Genomic DNA, 22,785 nt, shown 5'->3' with positions numbered 1-22,785 from the left:
TTCTTCTTTAATATTTGTATTACCTATTCATATTTTTTGTCTGTATCCTAGATATTTATAGGCATCTGTTTTTTCAATCGCTTCTATGCAGTCGCGGTCGTTATCCAGTATCTAATCTAGTGTGTTTTCCCTTGAGTATGCTATTTTTCTTACATTTGTCTGCTCCAAAAGCCATATTTATATCATTGCTGAATACTTCTGTTATCTTTAGTAATTGGTTGAGTTGTTGATTTGTTGCCGCCAGTAGTTTTAGATCATCCACGTATAGCAAATGTATGATTTTTTGTTGGTATGTTCCAGTAATATTGTATCCATAATTTGTATTATTTAGCATGTTGGATAGTGGGTTCAGAGCAAGGCGGAACCAGAAAGGACTTATTATTATTATTATTATTATTTCTGTTGGAAAACCTTTCCACATACAACTGTGCAGTAGTTCTACCACTTTCATCAGTTTTGTTACATACAAGCAGTATATCAATAATTTTGTTACTTGTGTACTGCTTTATTTCATAATGCTGTCAAAAAATTTAGTGCACTGGTACACAACACAGCTACCCAATTATGACACAAGAACAAATGGCTACATGAAGGTGCAGCACACATGCAAGAATAGTGTTCTTGCACACTTTTTTAATCATCCTTACATTCATGGCTAGTAAGTTACATAAATACGAAATACAAGCTGGAGAAATACTGACTCCACAGTTATCTAACTCCACAGTGTGAAAACTATGCATTTCCACTTGAAAAATGATCAGCTTGCACTCACACACTACGTACTAACCATAGTTGATATTCTTATGATACATCCTGTCTTCATATCCTCCGCACTGAATTCAACGGACATTTATTCAATGTTTCCAAGAATACATCTCATAGGCCAAGAATGCGACCTGACATACAGGGTGACCCAACTACGCTGTTCATCTCAGATATTTCCTGAACCATTAAAAATATCATACTCTGCTTTCACTCAAATGAGTTCTTTTTTCATAGTTATTTTAATTAAGGAGATATCAGTATGGACTTCCTTTTCCAACTGGAAGTATTTATTTATTTATTTATTTAGTCTTTTCCAATACATAATACAATAGCAACAATAAAATTTAGTAAAATTGTAACTAATAGTAATAAAACAAACTCAGTTATCATAACCAAATCAACACTTTAAAAACCTATTTTATTACACTATTATATATCATGTGTAATTAAAATTATGTCCACCACAGTTTCCAGGTGGTCATATTCCAAAATTAGTCCAGGAAATAGTCTGAATAGCTTTGTTATTTGCTCCAACCAAGTTGTCTAAAGTTCACAGTTCATCCAACTTTCCGCAGATTGGCAAGTGGGGTGGATCCTATAGACTGTGACATTCACAGCATTCATCAGTACCAATTGCTCGAAATTTTCTTTACTCTGGGATATGACCATCCTTCAGTGATTCAGGATTTTCCAAGTCATATAAGGTAGTTCAACACAGCCACATAATTCCTCCTTTGGGTTGTTCCATGGGCCTATTAGAAATGAGTTTAGCCACAGTTCCACTTAACATCTACATACATATGCTATACGCACTGTACAGTGCATGGTAGAGGGTATGTTGTACCACTATAAGCCATTTCCCTTCCTGTTCCACTCACAAAGTAAGGGAAAATAACTATCTGTATGCCTCCATACAAGCCCTAATTTCTCTTATCTTATGTTCGTGGGCCTTATGCGAAGTGTATGTTGGTGGCTGTAGGATTGTTGAGCAGTCAGTTTCAAATTCTAGTTCTCTAAATTTTCTCAATAGTGTACCTTGAAAAGAACACTGTCTTCCCTCAAGGGATTCTGATTTGAGTTTCCGAAACATCTTTGTAATACTTGCATGTTGATTGAACCTACCAGTAACAAATCTAGCAGCCCACCTCTGAATTGCTTCGATGTATTCGTTCAACTTGACCTGGTGGGAATCCCAAATACTTCAGCAGTACTCAGGAATGGGTCGCACTAGAGTTCTACATGCAGCCTCCTTTACAAATGAACTTCACTTTCCTAAAACTCTCCCAATAAACTGAAGTCAACCATTCGTCTTCCCCACTACAGTCCTTACATGTTCATTCCACTCTGCAACATTGTACTCAGATACTTGATACTGATTGTGACCAGTAGCACAACACTAATGCTGTATTAAAAGATCACAAGATTGTTTTTCCAACTCCTCTACATTAACTTACATTTTTCTACATTTAGAGTTAGCTGCCATTCATCACACCAATTAGAAAGTTTGTCTAAGTCATCTTGTATCCTCCTATAGCCACTCACTGATGACACCTTCCCGTATGTCACAGCATTATCAGCAAACGGCCACAGATTGCTGCTCGCCCCATCTGTCAGATCAGTTATGTATATAGAGAATAACAGTGGTCCTATTACACTTTCCTAGGGCACTCCTGAAGATAGCCTTGTCTCTGATGAACACTCAACATCGAGGACCACATACTGGGTCCTATTATTTAAGAAATCCTTGAGCCACCCACATATCTGAGAACCTATGCTTGCACTTTCATTAAAAGTCTGCAGTTGGGCACCATATCACATGATTTTCAGAAATCTAGGAATATGGAATCTGCCTGTTGTCCTCCATCCACAGTTCACAGGATATCATGTGAGAAAAGGGCAAACTGAGTTTCGCATGAGCAAAGCTGCCTAAAACTGTGCTCATTTGTTGACAGAAGCTTTTCTGTCTCATGGAACTTTATTATATTCAAACTGAGATGATGTTCAAGAATTCTGCAACAAACTGGTGTTAAGGATATTGGTCTGTAATTTTGCAGGTCAATTCTCTTGCCCCCGCCCCTTGTATATAAGAGTCACCTGCACTTTTTTCCAGTTGCCTTCATGTCTGATCCAGAGACTGGGAAAAACCTAGGTGATCACTTTTCAACCTTTGCAGCTATTATTTTCCTTACTTCAAGGCGAGCTATGTCCATAAGCTGACAGATCTGATTTGCAAAGGTACAGCGAAGACATCCTGTAATGATACACCCTGTCTCATTCAGGGCTACATCTACTTGTTTTGCACGGAACTAAAGTAAATTCCACTGCCAGTATCATAGTTCTAAAAAGAAACATATTCAATGGTGTGTCACTCTTCCAAATCTGATTAGTAGTTTCAGGCAAACTGCAATATTTACAACTTAGGATTTGTCCATTTTGAACATGAAACCAACTGCTGTCTTATGTGTAAATGTGTGTTGTTTGGGCCACTGCAGCTTGGCACAGCTAAGAGAATCAGCTTAAAGATACACAATATTTGGAAAAAAATTAGTTTAAAGCTGACACTAATTACATTTAGATGCATGATGTTGAACCGACAATTCAACTGGAAGGCAAAGGACATGAAATGTAAGTATGAGACACCAGCTAATTACAGTGATAGTCTGGGAAAATGCAGAGGAATGTGGCCATAAACAGTTCCTCAAAATTCAGTTTATGTCATCAAGTATTTCACATGGTCACTGTCTACAGCACTACACGTTTTCAGTCACCCACAAAGGACTCCTGAACGGACAAGAGTGTCCATGAATATCACTGCACATACTGTATATGTAACATCATGATGTGTTAAATCCTCTTGGATTGTCCGGAGGCGTCAAATAACGGCAGACATATAAGTCAAATGATAATGCCTTCATGTCTGATCCAGAGACTGGGAAAAACCTAGGTGATAACTTTCCTAGCCACAAGCACATAAGTGAGCTGGGCACCACTTGTGCCACATACATCTGCATATTTCAAGAGGCATGTCCTCTACATTCACACTCCAATACCTGTGACATTCAACCTGCCTCAGCCAGTGCAGATTCTCAGCATCCGAATAATGCAGATTTCATAATTCAGCTTTCCATGATTTGTAAGGGTAGTTTCACTGGTAAAGAGATTTCTTTGAAGAAAGAATATGTTGTCCTGATGTTGCATCAGAACTGAGTGAAAGAATTCCATAGGTATTCAGCAATCCTACTGATTAATCTGCTGGTGAAGTGACCCATGATGTGGATGGAAGCTGTACGTGCCAAAGTTGCAAACATTGCTGGGCCGATCGATTCCCGGAACACACACAATTTCTCTGCAGTTACCATGTGGATTAAGAGCAACAGCTACGAAATTATCTATTTCATTCAGTCCACTCATTGCAGGCTTACTGCTTGCCCTCTGTGTGGTATTCCAGCGCCTCTCGAATAAATTTTTTTGTACATTTGTTGAACTGTCATTCTTGTTGGTCACCACATACTAACAACTTTGCTGTTCTCTTTGTGTTCCTTCTGTATTCCCTGTAGAGAATTGGTATATCTAGTTTCTTCACATTTGTGAAAGAAATTTATTTTTTTTCAAACTAACCAGCACTTGATACATGTGAATGTTAGACAGAATGAAAGCAACAGCTCCTCTGTGCCCCTTTTATACTGGTATTGTGGCAGTGCAACACTCTGTGTCCCCCTAATCCAAAGTGACTTATTTCCCTACTTGGGTATGCAATCATGAACCTCCAAATAAGACTGCAATCCGTTTCATGTTTAAAATAAATAAATCATAAGACATAAATGCTGTAATTATTCTGAAACTAGTAACTGGATTTTGAAGAGTGAAATGGCATAGAATTTGTCTCTTTTTGAACTATGATACAGCAAAGTTGATATCAAAATCTTTGTAATTAATATTGCTATAAAAAGAAACGAAATGTCATTTAGTGAGAACTACCTCACAATTCATCTGGATGAAAACAGAACTGCAATATCTTAAATGGCTCTGAAAATATTTGAGGGGAACAGCTTAGCTGAACCATCCTGTAAACCTGTGATGCATGTTTTGCAATATCTATAATATGTAAAATTGAGCTAATTGTAATTTGTAGAAATTTTTGATTAAGGAAATTTCGATATTTATCAGACAGAACAACATTTCATTCTGTCTTTGTATATATCTGGAACATTTGATCTTTGTTGTCTATGATAAAAAAGTTATTGCCTTCCCTGTTTAAGTCCTAATACTAATCATCCTGATGCCATCACTACAACAATTTATACCATGGTTCTGGTTTACTGGACACAGTACATCCATAAGGAACTGACATTAAAAGATAACAAAGAAAATTATTTCATTGATAGAACAAGCACTATTTGCTGAGTAATGCTATCAGATTAACAGTACTATAATGAGTATAAACTATATACAAGTTCTATTCTGCCACTAAATTTTGACTTGACACACACACACACACACACACACACACACACACACACACACACACACACAGAGAGAGAGAGAGAGAGAGAGAGAGAGAGAGAGAGAGAGAGAATTCTGAATTTCATTTCCCTTATTATTAAGATACCACTCAGGACCATTTATATGTTCTTATTAGTAAACAAACAATTAATTAAAGATTGATAATTTCTCACAAATAACACACAAAGCAACTTACATCATGTGCACAACATTGTTTGGGTAATACGAAGGATCAAGGAAGACTGAAACCTTTGTCACATATTTTGAGATCTCTGGATCCTCTCTTGGGCCCCTTATATATAACATCCATTTGTATGGAGCACTAACTTGGTACTGTCTTTCAGGGCACCACTGAGAAACATTTCCAACAACAAACCTGTAGAAAATGCTCAGATTCAGGTAACAGTAAGCAAATTTTCACTGAGTGACACAAATTTTTCCTTCACTTAATGACAAGCCATGTCTCAACAAGAGAAACTTGCCTTTGAAGCTTCTTAAATCTTCTCCCTCTTATGTGACACTCTGACTTCTGGTGAAGTTCTCTGGCAATCCTGTTGTTGTTCTTAGTCAAAGCTGACTTTACTTCTGTTTCCAGAACTCTGTTGTTGTTTCCACATAAACTATCATCTTTTATACAAGGAATCTGTTCGGGCTGAATTCCTGTAGAAATGCTTTTATTTTTCACATTTTGTTTTTCTGCTCTTTTACGGGTATTAATAAAATGATAGGCCCCTGCACCAAAAATAAACTGAAAAATAAGAAATTACAATTAACAATGCATGACACTTAGGCTCATCAAACAAATGCCATGGCATCTCTAAATAACCTGAAAGAAATGACACTACAGCAACAAAACACGTAGCAAATTATGTGAGAGCTAAAATGTTTTAGGGAAGGTGGCATTCAGATTCCATGGTGTGCAGTTACAACACAAACAGGAAGAGGAGAGTGGACCAAATGTATAGAATTTACACAAGAACTCAAAGATGGTTATAATGTAAACAGAAGCAATACCATGAACAGAAGGGATGAAATTCACAAAATAAAGCAAAGAGGAATATGTTTCTCTCTAGACGAAATAGTAGTGACTAACCATAGCTTGGAAAACTATGAAGAATATTGGAGAAAGGACCAATAAATTAAAAGGAATGCCAGAGAAGTTGAATGGATGACATAACCGACAGGAAAAAATTCAGTAAAGGAGAAAAAAATAACCCATAGCAATGCTGAAGCTGATGGTAAATTTGAAAATTTTAGTATTCTGTTTCGTTTGAAGCAAAGCACAGAAGACTAACAAAATTACAACAAATCACTGCATTAGGGTGCAAAGTACATTGTTGTCATTCGTAAGCCATTTTTACATGCTCAGCTAATAGCGTAGTTGTTATTATTAATATTATTATTATTCCATTTAGCAGCATTATTAATGCAGTATTACTACAACAGCACTGTAAGATACACAAACATTTGTTGCTGTAGCCTATAACAATAATGATAAAAAATCTAGAAATTGTAAGAACTATGTATACCTCATGTCCCTACTAAACATTGTCACCCATATTTTCTGTGATGCTTAGTAAGATATTTGCAATTTTGTTTTTTTAATCTGTCAAAAAGGAACAGGATACATAAAATTCACACTGGTACACTTACAAAGTTGGATGACTGTGTGGTTAATAGTGACACCCCCCGTCGTCATTTCAGTTTTTTTCCTAAAATCTACAAATACACAGACACTGCTTTTAATGATGAGTAGCTTAGCCTGCTAGAATGTGGTTTAATGTGCAACACACAGCACTATCACTAATCAACAAAAAAATTCTTGATTACTTATAATGTTACAGCCTTAGACAGAGCCAAATTTATGGTTGTGCAGCATAATGAAGTACCTATTAGGGCAAAACAGATGACTGATACTAGTTGTAAAAGTCAAGATACAAGATGGATGAAATATAAAAAGGAAAATGCTATTTTGAGTGGTATAAATAGTAAACTGGAGGATAACCTGGCATTAACTGTGAGGGCTGATAAGAGCAAAAGAGTGGTGACAATGGAGGAACAACAGTATACAAGTGAGGCTTAGCAATTTATACTGGAAATGAGATCAATGGAATGTAGAACAGATCCTATAACTAAATATGTTGAGCAACTTATGAGCGTGCTAAAGGATTCTGATCCTTTCCTAGTGAATTGGAAAAAACGTCACTTTTACTGATGAATCCTAGTGCTCTTATGCTTAGAGCTACCTTAAAAATCCATAAACTAAATTTATCTTTGTGGTCGATTGTTAATGCACGTAATGGATCAGGGTATGGGACTGACAAAATTTTGTAAAAATATTTGAATCAACAATACTTACAAACCCCTAAATTATAATACTAAAAATAGAGATCACCTTACCACAATCCTAAATTAAATTAACATTGCACATGGAATCTATATTGTACCTCTTGAAATTAAGAATATGTACACTAGTGCCGCCAAGGATGAGTTTTTTAACTTAGTTGCGATGAATCTTTGCATACATAGTGGCAGATCAAATAAGGAAATTGTGATGCACTGCAATTACTTGAGTTAGTTTTTAATTACAATTACTTCTGATTTGATAACTGGTATTACTGGCAGTGTCACAACACAACTATACCACTTTGTCTAATTTTTATTGCCTGTACAGAACACACACAAGCGACGGGGCTTTCATAAACCCAGGGGCTCCACTGAGTGAAATAACAGACCTAACAACATCAACTGACGTAGCTAGTTTGAATAAAGATGATTTCGCCGTGTTAATAGGAGGATCAAACGATGACTATAGAAACGAGACATACAAGGTTATTACAGGAATGAGGAAATGTTTCAATAATTCAACCCACACAAATGTACTCATTGTGAACATCCCACATCGTCATGATTTACCACCCTGGTCTAATGTGAACCACGAAATTAATGTTGCAAACGAGTGTATCACTGAAATATGCACTAACTTTAAGAATGTTGATATTGTAGATATAAACAGATTAGAGCGAAAGTCCCATACAGTCCATGGACTTCATTTAAATGTGCCAGGAAAGAAATTACTAGCCAAGAAAATTTGTACTTGCATTTAGAAGAAGAGTGAAGAAAAAAGTATAAGTGGCAAACAAATGGAGATTAAGAAGTGCTTTAGATGAGTTACAAGCTGTGCCATTGGCCAAACGCAAATTACAAAGTGGTTTAAACTGATTAGGTGAGAAACAAACAATCAAGTCATCAGCCAAATGAAAATTACGAAATGGTTTAAGCCGAAGAGGACAGATGTGGATGAAGCAAAATTTATACATGCTCCAGAAGTTAACTCACCTGCTGATTGCCACCAGCAAACAGAAGCCACACACAAGAAATATACCAAAAAATTTTTAGGGTAAGTGCTGTATTAGAAATGCCATTAGAAAAAGAATCAGAAACCATTTCAACTAAAGTTACGAAATACCCAGATTTTGTTATACTACACCATAATGTTCAGTCACTCACAAATAAAATTTCCATGTTGGAAGCACTACTCCAGTATGCACTAAATGTAGACAGACTCCTCATTACTGAACATTGGCTACGAAATGACGAAGTAAAATTAACCTCAATCTCAGGATATAGATTAGCAAGTCATTTTAGCTGAGAGTTTTCCAAACATGGTGGCTCTGCTATCTTTGTGAAAGAACAAATAAAGTTTTGTGATGTTAGTAAAAGTTATATCAACTCAATTGAAAAAGATTTTGAACTTTCCATTACTAAACTGTCAGAGCTTAATTTCATAGTTATTAACATATATAGAGCACCAAGTGGAAACCTGCCAGTCTTCATGAATAAACTAGAGGTTCTGCTGAACAGGATCAGTATACTAAATATGAAGATAGTGCTTTGTGGGGATTTCAATATTGATTTTTCAAAAGACAGCAGCACCAGAGATGCTTTGATAAATATGACCAACACATTCAATGTGATCCCTCCCCGCAATACACAGCCCAACAAGATTAACTGAATGCACAAATTCCATTATTGACCAAATATTCATCTCAGGAACAAATTACAGATTCACAAGCAGAGTGGTGAGCATAGGTTATAGTGATCATGAGGCACAGCTGCTGTGTATAGAAATGCCAACAAGTAATAGAAGTTCTGAAAAAGTAGTTGAAAAAAGAACCTTTTCTGAAGATAACATTAGAATTTTTAATCTCTTACTGGCGAAGGAAAACTGGGAAAGCATCGCCACTCAGAACAATGTTGATAGCATGTACATGAGTTTTAAGAGCATATTTCTTCACTATTTTAATCTAGTATTTCCAAACGCAGTAAAAACAGTAAAACATAACAATAATAAGTAATGGGTAACTAAAAGCATAAAAATTTCCAGTGAGAGAAACAGATTTCTGCAGTAATGTTGTAAGAAATATAGAGTAACCCAAGAATTCGCAGATTATTCAAAAGCCTACAAAAGAATCTATGGTAGAGTAGTCAAAGAGGCAAAAATTATGCGGAATGACAATTTGATAAGAAACTCATCCAACAAAATGAGATCTACGTGGAGAGTTATAAAGAAACAAACTTGTAATTCAGTGCCAAAGAAAAAGAATGTATCATTAACACTAGAAGGCTCAAAAGTCACAGACCCAAATTTAGTTGTGGAAAAATTCAATGAATACTTCACTTCACTAGCTGAAGACCTCATTCAAGTACAATGTCAAGGACCAGTCCCAAGCTTCTCCAGCAAGTCAGTGATCTCAACTGCTTCTATGTATGTTTATGATACAAAGCCCAATGAAATTATACGTAAAATTAAATCATTAAGCAATAAAATGTCAAGTGGTCTTGATGAAGTATCTGATTTTATAACAAAAGCGTGTGATCACCACACAGCAAACCCCTTGGCAAAAACTTTCCAGATGTTTTTAAAACTGCAAAAGTTTCACCACTTCTTCTGAAAAAATATCAAACTACCGACCCATGTCACAGTTAAGTTCCTTCTCAAAAATTCTAGAAAAACTCATAAAATTCATAAATAAATACGCACCACTTGCAGTACAACAACATGGTTTTAGAAAGTCTAAGTCTACACAGACAGCAATTTTTGAATTCTTGGACTACATTTTAAAATCCCTTGATCAACATAAATTAACTGCAGGTATTTTTCTAGATCTATCAAAAGCCTTTGATGTCCTGGACCATAACATTCTGCTCAAAAAATAAGAAAGACAAGGAGTAAGAGATGTAGCACGTAGCTCGTTGTGTTTATACCTAAAAAACTGCAGGCAGAAAGTATCACTTCAGTATGAATTCAACAAAATGAATAAAACAAGAAACAACTTTCTTTCTTGCGAATTACCAACAAAATATTGTGTACCACAGGGCTCAATCTTAGGTCCACTACTCTTCTTGATTTCTGTGGACGACTTAGTTGAATATACGAGTCCCATAAAAACCATCCTGTTTGCCGATGGCACCAGCGTATTGCTCACTGGATCCAGTCCAGAAACTTTGCAGTCCACAGCAGAAAGTTCTACGAAAAGACTTTCTGAGTGGTTCCCAAAAAAAAAAAAAAAAAAAAAAAAAAAAAAAAAAAAAAAAAAAAAACTCATTATAAATACTGAAAAAAACTGTGTCTGTCGATTTTCATTTAATTCCTCCAACTAATTGTCTATTCAAGCACAAATAAAAAATGGTCCCCTAGAAAATGTGTCACAAAATTTTTGGGTCTATGGGTTCAGCTAGACTTAAAGTGGGACACACATATAAATAACTTGTCTAGAAAACTATCATCTGTGTGCTATGGCCTAAGAATTTTAAAGGCTACATCAAGCAAAACAACAGTGCTGCAGGCATACTATGCACAGTTCCATTCACTAGTCCGATATGGGATTGTTTTCTGGGGGTGTTCAACTCACAGTGTAAAGGTTTTTAGAATGAAAAAAAGAGCTCTAAGAATAACTTGTGGCCTTAAAAAGATGGAGTCCTGTAAATCCCATTTTACTGAGCTTGGTGTTCTAAATGTTCCAAGTTTACTCATTTATGAAACTATATTGTTTACTATGGACTACCTCCTGAAAACAGGCAAACTGCTACAGAACAAAAATGTACACAACTATAGTACCAGAGGGAAATCAAATATACATAAAAAATATCATAGAACAACGACCTATCAGAGGAGGATAATTAACATTGGTGTAATACTACACAATAAGATACCAGAAGAAATAAAAAATGCTACTCATCCAATATTTAAAGCTAAACTAAAGGCATTTCTAATAAAGCACTGTTTCTATTCTGTCAGAAAATTTCTGAATACGTAACAAAATTATAGGTACCTATTTTTAATTTACCTACTACTTCGTTAATACTATGTATTATTGTAACTTATCTTTGACCTGTCCAATATCAATTGTACAATTTGTGCTGTATGATAAAACTGGACTGTCGTATACACCACTTCTAACAAACACTGAACAACGCGCTCCAGTATGCGGCCGCCAAATACATCGCTGGCCGCACTTCTCTGGGCGGCCCGCTTCTTCCATCGCTGGCCGTCTTCACACGCATGCTCCCTTACGTGGCCGAGAAATACATCGCTGGCCGCACTTCTCCGGGTGGTTCGTGGCTACCATCGCTGGCCGCCTTCGTGCGCGTGCGTTTGTCAGCACACAGCAATTGGCTACGCCAGGAAACATTGCGATTGGTTTTCCCTGGAAAACAGCGACCCCAGCCAACAGCTCCATTAACTAGCGAGCCTTATATAAACCCGGCCGCCGCCACAATGACAGTTCTCATCGGGAAGTGCATTACGCCGTGTTCCAGCTGCTTGTGGATGACTCGCCGCACCACTCGAGGTTACCTGGCTGCTCGGCGGAAATCTAGCGACTTCACTCGGAGAGACTGAACTTCACTGGACTTGGGAATAATTACGGGACGTGCACCCCACTATGCACATTTGGACATTGGTATAACCAAACTTTAATTATGCATTACTCCTGAGTGTGAGCCTGGGTAGACACTTGGCTAACATAATTGTTAAAAAGTGATTTGTGATTTAATAAACCAGACTGACGAGGTTATTGTGTTATTCCTGGTTATAACATGGACCAATAAAAAATCAAATCAAAACACATAACAGGTAGGTTATCTGTCCCTCTGTGGTTCATGGCATTTTGCTATTCCCCATTTGTGATCATCAATATGCATGTTGCAATACAGAATCGATATCATAGTGATCATTTTAAGTTCCCTTTGTGATGTTTCCACTATGTAGATTTTAAATTTTACAATGTTTTTCCAGTTAAAGAATACTGTGCTATGTGTACTTTTAAAGTGGCAGCCCAATTTTTGCTTCCTATTTAGTATATTGTTTTTAAGTTAATTCTGACCTATTTACACAACTGATTTGTACTACTTCATGCTTCAAGCATAAAAAAAGTGCTCACACATTTGCTGTATATATAGTAGTTCATATTTTTGTTAAGTGTATTTTTGGATGTAAGTTCTGTCTGGTTTTCTGAAGTGGCTGTCTTTCAGCCTCTGTTTTTTAAAGTTTTTCTTGGTTTTTACTATGTGATTCCATGTTCAACCCTTTTAACCCTTTTTAAAGTAGTAGATTTTTTTTACCAATATTTGGTAATCGGCTCACTCTTGTCTCCAGAACGAAATTTTCACTCTGCAGTGGAGTGTGCACTGATCTGAGACTTCCTGGCAGATTAAAACTGTGTGCCAGACTGAGACTCGAACTCGGGATCTTTGCCTTTTGCGTGCAAGTACTCCACAGACTGAGTTACCCAAGCATGACTCATAATCTGTCATGAGTCGTGAGTCATGCTTCGGTAGCTCAGTCAGCAGAGCAACTGCCTGTGAAAGGCAAAGGTCTCAAGTTTGAGTCTCAGACTGACATACCATTTTAATCTGCCAGGAAGTTTCAGTTTGCTCTTGTATTTTAATTTTTACTTCCTTGCACAAACGTGGTGCATTAATTCACACCTATTGGTTTTGTGGAGGACCTTCATGTTTGCGTCTAAATCCAGGATTGTATGATAGTACCTAGGTCCAATACATTGTTTCTCACAGTTGCCACCTGTGACACTATATATGTCTGAGTGCAGGTACTCATTTTTTCACGTGAAATCTTTCTGTGTTGTGTCTTAATCTATTGGCACCAGGCCAGGCAATAAGTAACTCACATGACTGCCCCATCAATCCACCGCCAGCTCAAAGACACACACTCTGCTGCATGCACGAGTAGCGCCACCACCAAGCTGACTTAAGAAGCTGCCGCAATAATGCCAGCACAATCGCATAGCAGAGTTTACTCAACGCATTCAAATCCTACTAGTTAGCCTCACCTCTCTGTTGCTATTATCAACAATGAACTTGCTTGTGTCAAGGAACTGTTGGAATACAAGTGGACTAGCTGAATTGAAGTTAAGTAACCCAGAGTTACATACATTTTACATGTGCTCACATTATTTCACTCTCTGTCTCAACACCCACCTATTCCTCGGCACCCACCCCTGAAGCGACCCAATAGCTAGTGACGAGTCTGTACCCATTTGGTGCTCCTGTTAATTGTCTCTCTTTTCTTGCAGAACTGTCATTTTTCACTGTGCTCACCTTCCTGTGCTTTTGAGTTTCATAATGTGGTCTGCACTTGACTATGTTTGTTTGTGTACAATGAGGCTAACATTCATGCTTGCACACATTATTTCTTGTTTTGTAATTTTTGGTGTGCGTATTGAGCATGGCTAGTCCTTCACAAGAACTGTTAGTAACACAGATTGTTCAGTTTCAGGCACAGCAGATGCAGCAGCCCATGGACATGATGAACAAGACTGCTCACTGTGCAACCAAATATGCCGCTGCCACCCCAGCCTTCTGCAGCACAGCCACAGGCACCAGCACCTGTTTCCATCCCACCATTGCATGTGTTTGATTCAACACACGAGGAATGGATCAAGTACCGAGCACAGCTTGATGCATACACTGAAGGTAGGAATAGGCAACCTGATCATCTTGCAATGGCTGGTATGTCAGTGTACAGGTTCACCTGCAAACTTTTCCCCACTGCCCACCCTGAGAGTATTCCTGAAGAATTAATTGCTGGGCTGGACAAATACTTTGATGAACAGATTAATGTGGCAGCTACGTGCTACAAATTCTTTCATTTGTGGAGGAAACCAAATTGGACTCATGAGCAGTGGGCAGCAGACTTATTAGGGTTTACATGCCATTGCAAATTTAAGTGAGAGTGTGGACACTATTATAGTGACGCCATGATCAGGGACACAATTACACAAAATGTGCAAGATCTTCACACATGTGAATAGATTCTCAAGTATCCTGATCCTAGTTTGTGACAGGTTTTGGAATTAGTGGAGCGTCAGGACTCGTATGATATTGTAGCAATTGACTTTGATTTCACTCCTATTTGTGCCATACAAAGTAGTGGTAAACAGGTTGTGCCCATAGTTTGTACACTGCAGCACATAAATTCTCAGCCACGCAGCAAAATAAACAGAACCAGTGTGCTAGGCAGCAGACTAGCGGTGCTAAATCTTGGTCTTGGTGTTTCACAGCACACAAGTGCCAGGCGTGCCCCTGACTTGTAGCTACGTGTTATCCTTGTGGCAAGCACAGTCATGTTCCATCCATATGTCTGTAAAAACAGAAGCTCAACATGCACTTTCTCAAAAGCTTCAGTCCATAAATGCTAATACAATTTTTTCCAAGCCCAGTAGTGATTCTAGTATTACATAGTGCAAGTCAAGTGCAATAGCAAAGAAGTCGCACACATCTCCCATTCTCTGTCAGCCCAATAAGCTGTTTGTCTCTCTGCAGACTGCCAATCACAAAGTCTGCATGCGGGGGACACTGGTGCATCAGCGACTTTGTTGAAGAGAATCACTTGTGAACTGTTAGACAAGCATAAGCTACGTAAGTCACAGGCACCTCTTTCTGGTTACAGTGGACATAACATTCCTGTTCAAAGTGTTTGCAGCCTACCTGCTACTTTTTGTAACATTACCAAGACAGTTTCATTCACAGTTTTGAGTTCACATGACAGTAAATAAACATTTTTGGCAGGACTCTTTTGATCTGTTTGGTTTGTTCATTCAAGACAATGTTCTCTCTGTGAGCTCTTCTGTGCCTAGAGACAAGATAGCTGAACTGTGTGGTGACGAATTCAATGACATGTGAAAGACAATGTGCAACGACAGCTTTGCCAAGCACAGCCTGTCCTTCACGCTATCAGAGATCAGGTGGCATAACAACTCTTATCTTGGAAGGACAATGGTGTGATTCCGCTGTAGCAATCAGTCAGTGGGCATCACCTTTAGTGGAAATAAAGAAACCTTCGCAGAGGTTACGTTTATGTGCAGATTTCAAGGCAACAGTAAATCCACAGACTTTGATTGACTCTTTTTCTTTGCCATGGCCTGAGGAACTTGTTGACAAACTTGGGGCAGGCCACTTTTTTTCCTAGATTGATCTTCACGGTGCTTATTTGCATCTTACCCTGGATAAACAGTCACAACAAGTTCTTGTGATCAATGCCCACATTGGGTTATTTACGTTTTTGAGGTTGACCTTCAGGAGTGCACCCAGATCTGTAATTTTTCAATGCTATTTGTCACTCTTGACTGCTACAGTTCCATCTTGTTTGAACTATGTGGATGACACACAATTCAGGTCATACTCCCCATGAACATCTTTCCAATCTCAAGAAATTATTTCGAGTGCTGTCAGATGCTGGGTCGAAGCGTAATAAAGACAAGTGCATATTCTTCCAGACTGAGACTGAATATTTAGGACATGTGATCAAGAGTCAGGATATCCACACTTTGCAGTCACACTTAACTGCCATATGGGATCTCCCAGCTCCTAGGAACATTAGTGAACTTCAAGCTGTTTTGGGTAAATCAACTTATTACATTCTGTTCATTCCAAACACTGTGTAGTTTGCAGCTCCATTACATTGTCTTCGCTGAAAGAATTTTTCGTTTGACTGGACTCAGAGTGTCAGGTTGCATTTCAGATCTTGAAAGCTGCTATACTGAGCGATCACTGTTTGGTACATTTTGATCCTGCTAAGCCAGTTGTGCTTGCGGCTGACACTCCTCTTACATGATTGGTGTTGTTCTCTTGCACAGAGTCGGATCATTAGACTGGCTAATGGCCTTCACGTCCAAACTCCTAAACAGAGCTCTGTGCAACTACTCGCAGATTGAGAAGGAAGCTCTTGCTGTCGTGTATGTGCTGAGCAAATTCCACCAATTCTTGTATGGCAGAAAATTCTACTTGTGATGCATCACAAGTGTCTCACCTCATTGTTCAGCCCTTCAAAGCCAGACCATCTGCACATGTGCAGTGTTAGTTTTTGCTCCTCTCAAATTACAATGTGAAATTATGAACAAGCCCACAGCTAATAATTCAAATGCAGATAGTGTCTCTCGCCTAACAGTTGGCACTGGTGTGGCATTCAACACCTCAGAGGATTCTTGTTTGCACACTGATGTTCAGGACAACGAAACATTTGATATTTTTCCCGTAGAATCAATGGGTTGCTCAGATGATGGCTGCAGACCCCAATCGCAAGATTCTGTTGCAGTATCTCTGCATCAGTTGGCTACATTCAATAAAGTAGATTCGTGATCTGGTTGTAGGAGGTTATTTTGCTCTCCCGCTTAACTTACCTGTCCAGCAGGATGTTGTATTATTACATACAGACAATGATCAGCCCTATGTGGTTGGGCTACATTTGTTCAGAAGGAAATTCTTCATCTCCTCTATCAAGGACTTTGAGCCATTGCATGCACTGAGCAGCTTGCACACGAGTCAGTATGAACACTCAAATAGAACAACTGACTTCTCAATGTCTGCCATTCATGGAACATCCAGGCTGCTCCGCTACAGAAATTTTTTGATTGGTCCAAGCCCAGTGCCCCTCATCAACGTCTGCCTTTAGACTTTGCACGACCAGACTGGAATTCTTGTTGGCTTATTGCAGTAGATGCCTTTAGCAGGTTTCCATTTGTGGTGCTCACGTGTGGAGGCCAGCATAGGATAATGCTTTAGTTGCTGCATCCTCCACAGTGGATGGGCCATTCTGTGCAACACTAGAAGTTTAAATAATTTGGTCTTTTTCAGAGTTTTTGGCAGACGCAAGCACTGGGAACAAAGAGTTATTGGCAAAGTCTTAGGCCACTCTTTATATGTCTTATAGGGTCCCATAGAGCTGCAGAAGCACCGCTGGAATCAGCTTCATTTGCGTGTGCTGCACGATCCTGCTGCAGGTTTTTCATTTGTACATTCGATGCCCAGGAGGACACTACAGCCTCAGGCACCTTCGCCTCCCCCAGGCACGTGTGCTGGACGGGGAGCCATTTGGTTGTCGACGCAGTGCTATTGTCAACAGCACACAGCTGGCTGCCTGAGCTGCCTTCCAGCGGGCCAACGTGGATCCTCCAGTTGCCGTTCTGCCTTCACTGATGGAAGAGATGTTCTTTCCCTGGGTCAGGTGAGCACTATATGGCTGGTCTTTCCACTGATACTTCTGGCATTTGCATGACAAAAGTTGGGGGTGCGGACAGGAGTTTGTCATCAGCTGAAATTTCGGTTCCTGCCTCCCCACTGTCACCTATGCCCAGACTTCCCTCATCCCCTCGTCATCTCCAGCAAAGTGGTAATAACTCATGTGACTGCCTTACTAGTCGAAGACGCCACATTGATGCCACCACTGTTGCATAGCAGAGTTGACTAGGTGCACTTGAAAGCTACTAATTAGCCTCACCTTTCTATTATTATTATCTACAACCAACTTGCTTGTGACAAGGAATTGTTGGAATGCAACTGAACTAGCTGAATTCAAGTTACATAAACCAGAGTTACACACATCGTATGTTTGTTCTCATTATTTTGCTCTCTGTCTCAGCATCCATCTATTCCTCGACATCCACACTTCAACTGACCCAATACTCTGTGCTATGGTGTTTCTGTACCAAATGCAACTTTTAATTTAGTTTCACATAAAGATCTTTCAATTTTGTCAGATGATAGGCACTGGTATATCATGCTCTGTAGTTTAATTTCCATAGCTTCAGTAATTTTAACTGAATGTTTGTCAACCGACGACCTGCACTTCACAGTTATTCAATATGACTAACTTCATATGTTGTTTTATTTTTGTTTTGCATACTTCCACTGTATATCTTTTTAGGTCACTTCGTAACTACCTTTGTGCTATGGTACCAAATTTTCTTTCCTTTCTAACAATTAATGGATCTAAAGATGACCTAAAAAAGGATCGAAACTGATTATCCAATAAATAAAAAGATGACCAAGAAGGTGTTTGCCTTTCTATACATTGGAAGTGGACATGGTGCACTGTGGGCATTGTCTCCAATTATGTAATTTGCCACCTTGGTAAGTGAAATACTGTAGATGCTACTGTTTTCTCGATGTAAGACATTTCTGTTACACTTTCATGGTTGTATAATGTAAGTCATTTCTGTTTGACATCCATCTGTGTGTTTCTCCTGAAGCTCTACTGCCACACTAAGTATATTGTTAGCATTTTATACTGGAATTAAAGTCATGATGCAGTTAAACTCCAATTGAATATTCCTCCATTCCTTTGTATCCAGAAGACTGGTGCCACTGACTCTACCACCAGTATTCTGTTGTATAGACACTTTATGGACCTCAATGGCAGAACTATTCAGTTCAGTGCCATGTGCACATAGAAACGAAGTTATATAGTACTTTGTTCATCAGTTTGTATCATGATAAATACATTTTAAACAGGATGAAAAGTTTCCTGGGTATTTATTTTCAAATGGTTCTTCCCACTGCCAAACATCCCACCCAGAACATTAGATGGATAAAGAAGAATATTGGTTTTAAGAACAACCAGGTGGAGTTATGCTCTCTGATCAAGCAGATCCCCATCCCCCCTAACTGAGTGAACTTAATATGTATTGCTCATCATTGCACAACAAAATGTCTGTATAAAACTTGGGACATATATTCACTTTAACACAGTCACAATTACTGTTTGTTTTACATCACTCTTTATGTAGCATTTTCTTAATGGCAAGTTCCAATGGCACAGATTCCACATTTGAATATCATTAACAATTCTTCATCTGCTTTTCCTTTTATATTTTCCTTGTGTCACATCAGATCCTCTCTTTGTAGATTTCACTTGTTTTGGTAATTAATTTCCCTATTCCCATACTTTGAGACTGACACACATATAGCGCTATGCCTCAAATGAGATGCAGCTAAGACTTTGGGTGCCGTGTATAGAAATTGAGACTTTACATTCCCAATATCCGTCATTATTTCAGTCTGTCTAGGGTCGGGTTTAAATTTTCAGACACATAAGACATGCCATTAGCCAGATTCATTATGCAGCATGGATTATTCGGGGGGGTTCATGATTTTAAATGTTTTTAAGGAATGTATTTTATGCAGAATCAGGGTGTTGCTTCAGTTGACATGTAAATGTCAATGAAACAACAACAACAACAACAACAACAACTACTACTACTACTACTACTACTACTACTACTACTACTACTACTACTACTTCACATCTGCACTGCCCAGTCCACCAGAATTCAGCCATTAATCTAACTAGCTGATTCAAACCAGATCTGTGACTCACTTATTTAAAGGCTACATACTTACAACCATTGAATACACTGATAGATCTATAGCAGTGTCTTAATAAAATTACCTTGTCATCCCCAACTCCTCTCAATAGTAGCTGGCAGCGAATAATGTTAAGGTACTTTTTCACAAGTGTTATACTGCATTCATGGCGTATTATCTGTTTCTCTAGTTCATCTAACTGTTTGTCAAACTCTCTTTGAAAAATAGTATTGGCCTTCAACTGCCGTTCTTCCTTACCTGAAAAATTTGCATTTGAATTAGATGTAAAAAAATTATTATAATTTCTTCCATGACGTAAAATACAGGTATGGCAGCAAGAAGCAATAGAATTAACCACAATATAAACAGAAGTGAAAAACACACACTATGCATCAATACTCTAATAGAAATTAACTGAGATTGTGGGAACATGGGAGACCATGTCATTTACTAGAAACAAGCAAAGGAATTGCAATTTACACTTGGGAGAAAATAATTAGCTATTTGTTCCACAATGCAAACTAAGATTATTGACAACCAGAGAATTCAGTTTAAGAGAAGCCTAAAGGATTTATTGGTGGCCAACTCCTCCTACTCCATTGATGAATTTCTTAGTAAAACCAACTGATTTGTATATAAGTACAACATAACTTCTGCACAATTTCAGTGCAGTAATGTGTTCATTGAAAATTTGTGTGTGTGTGTGTGTGTGTGTGTGTGTGTGTGTGTGTGTGTGTGTATAATCTAACTTCTGCACCATTTCAGTGCAGTAATGTGTTCATTGTAAATAAGTATTACAGTAGTTGTATTACATGTTTATTACCTTATAAATAAATAAAACACTTTTTTATTTTAAATTCAGTGCATTAGTATTTGTAAAATGACTCTTAGTGTTCATTAAAAAATGACGATCATTCCACTTGGGATCTGTGGAATGGTACATTAGCTTATTTGTTTTAGTTGTAAATATTTGTCATGTATTGTTGTTTTTCTGACATGTTCCACATCCTGGAGGACCTCCTCACTACGGATCAATTGGAATGAAAGAAAATCTAATCTAATCTAATCCAGATTTCATGAAATTTATCCAAAATTTGCTTTTATTAGCACACTTCTAATTCCCGAATGAATATCAGAATGTAAGGTGTTTTGAAACTTGCTGTTGGTCTGGCACATCCTCCAGCAATGTTACAGGAACTGATCATACAATTTTTCAGGAAAAATACTGTTACAGAAACAGGGGATATACCAATTGTATTCTTATTTGATACAGGTGCACCTGTCTATGATCAATCTATTGACATACTTTAGTGAGTGTATATTATTGGCTCTTTGCCTTTGGGCAGTGTGCATTCCAAATTCTAACATTCAATTGTTGGGCCAAACAAAGCCCTCTGTGAAGTATATACAAGTGACCAGGTCATTGACTTTCCTGGTGGTCGCCAATACACCTGGTTTTGGTTTTTCTATTCAGTATACTGTTAATAGTATTGAACTTTCAGTGGTGGTGAAGAGATTGAGACTTCACGTTTGCAAAATCATCATTTGAGCCTGCTTCTGGGACAGCCTTGAATTTTCAGACACATTCCGCAGTGCCCTGCTTTGTTATAACTCACCCAATTCTGCTAGTCCTTCAGTATAATGTGAAACTGGAATCAGAAGCTTGGAACAAATGCAAGTGTTTCCACCTATTCCCTTTAGTCAATGGGCCTCTTTCTTAGTGATCATATGTAAGCTAGGTGACACTTTATGGCTGTATGAGGACTTTAAACTTCCTGTCAATGCCCAAGAACAAATCAATTTTAATCCCTTGCTACAGTCTGATCAATTCTTTTCCACATTAGCTGGTAGTCACTTCTTTTTAAAAATTAACCTGGCGGAGGCTTATTTCCAGCTTCTATTAGCCGAGGAATGGAGGAAAATCTTGGTATTTAATACACCTTTTGGACTTCACAAGTATAAAAGGTTGCCATTAGGGGTCGCAAGTGCTCCTGCTATTTTCCAATGGTCTTTAGAACATGGCTACGAAGTCTTTAGAACAGTTGACAGCAAATATTTCTCAATAAGTCAACTACCTTGACAACATCCTGGTCACGGGTCATGCAACCAAGGAACATCCATGCAACTTGCATCTGATTTTTGTGGCTCTCTCTGAAAAGGGCCTTATGAGCAATTCTCCTAATTTTTCATTTCTTCAATGTTCCCTCACTTACCTAGAATATGTCCTTAGTAAAGAAATGTTACAACCCACACAGGACGCTGTCAAGGCAATAAAAAAAATTGAGGCTCCCAATCTGTGAATAACCTCCAGGTGTTTCATTTAAAGTTTAATTATTAGGCCCTTTTATCCCTCGGGCTGCTTCAATTGTCTATCCTTGGAATCAGTTATGTCACAATGGTCTATGGTCAGCCAGCAAGCACTTCAGGCTTTGGAAACTTGTTGACAGTCATCTCCTTGTTTAACAATTTATCTCTCGGTTGCATCAGTTTCGGCACCAGATGCCTCCCATCATGGCAGTGATGCCCTTCTTTCCAAGATGGTTCTGAAAAGCCTATAACGTTCATTTCCACAACCTTAAATCCAGCTCAAGAACATTATTCACAAACAGAAAATGAAGGCTATAATTTTTGGAGTGCATACATTAGTTATTGGCCACAGTCCTTTGCTATCTTTGTTTGGGTCCAAGGTTAAACTGCTGGAATGATCAGCCAACTGTCTTCATTGTTAGGCCATTACTCCAGTACTCCATACATTATTGCCGATCCTATTAACACACTAATACAGATGCCCTATACTGACCCCCTAAGGGTCCAAACTTGCAATTTGACACACAGCAAACTGTCTGTTTTCAG

General features: G+C 38.3%; 1 protein-coding gene across 2 annotated transcripts in view; it reads right to left on the bottom strand.

The window, feature by feature from the left end:
* Window positions 1-22,785, bottom strand: part of LOC124556623 — a 121,427-nt gene that overhangs the window by 67,145 nt on the left and 31,497 nt on the right. For both annotated transcript variants that reach the window (XM_047130593.1, XM_047130592.1), the window contains exons 3-5: window positions 20,018-20,190; window positions 5,751-6,016; window positions 5,465-5,644 (exon numbers count right to left, since the gene is read on the bottom strand). In XM_047130593.1, coding sequence (XP_046986549.1) covers window positions 5,465-5,644; window positions 5,751-6,016; window positions 20,018-20,190 — 619 coding nt within the window. The remainder of the gene's footprint in view (window positions 1-5,464; window positions 5,645-5,750; window positions 6,017-20,017; window positions 20,191-22,785) is intronic.

Source organism: Schistocerca americana, chromosome X (genome assembly GCF_021461395.2).
Source record: "Schistocerca americana isolate TAMUIC-IGC-003095 chromosome X, iqSchAmer2.1, whole genome shotgun sequence".
Taxonomy (NCBI): Eukaryota; Metazoa; Arthropoda; class Insecta; order Orthoptera; family Acrididae; genus Schistocerca; species Schistocerca americana.
Note: the sequence above shows the minus strand (reverse complement) of the source record. Positions and strands in the feature narration are given on the sequence as shown.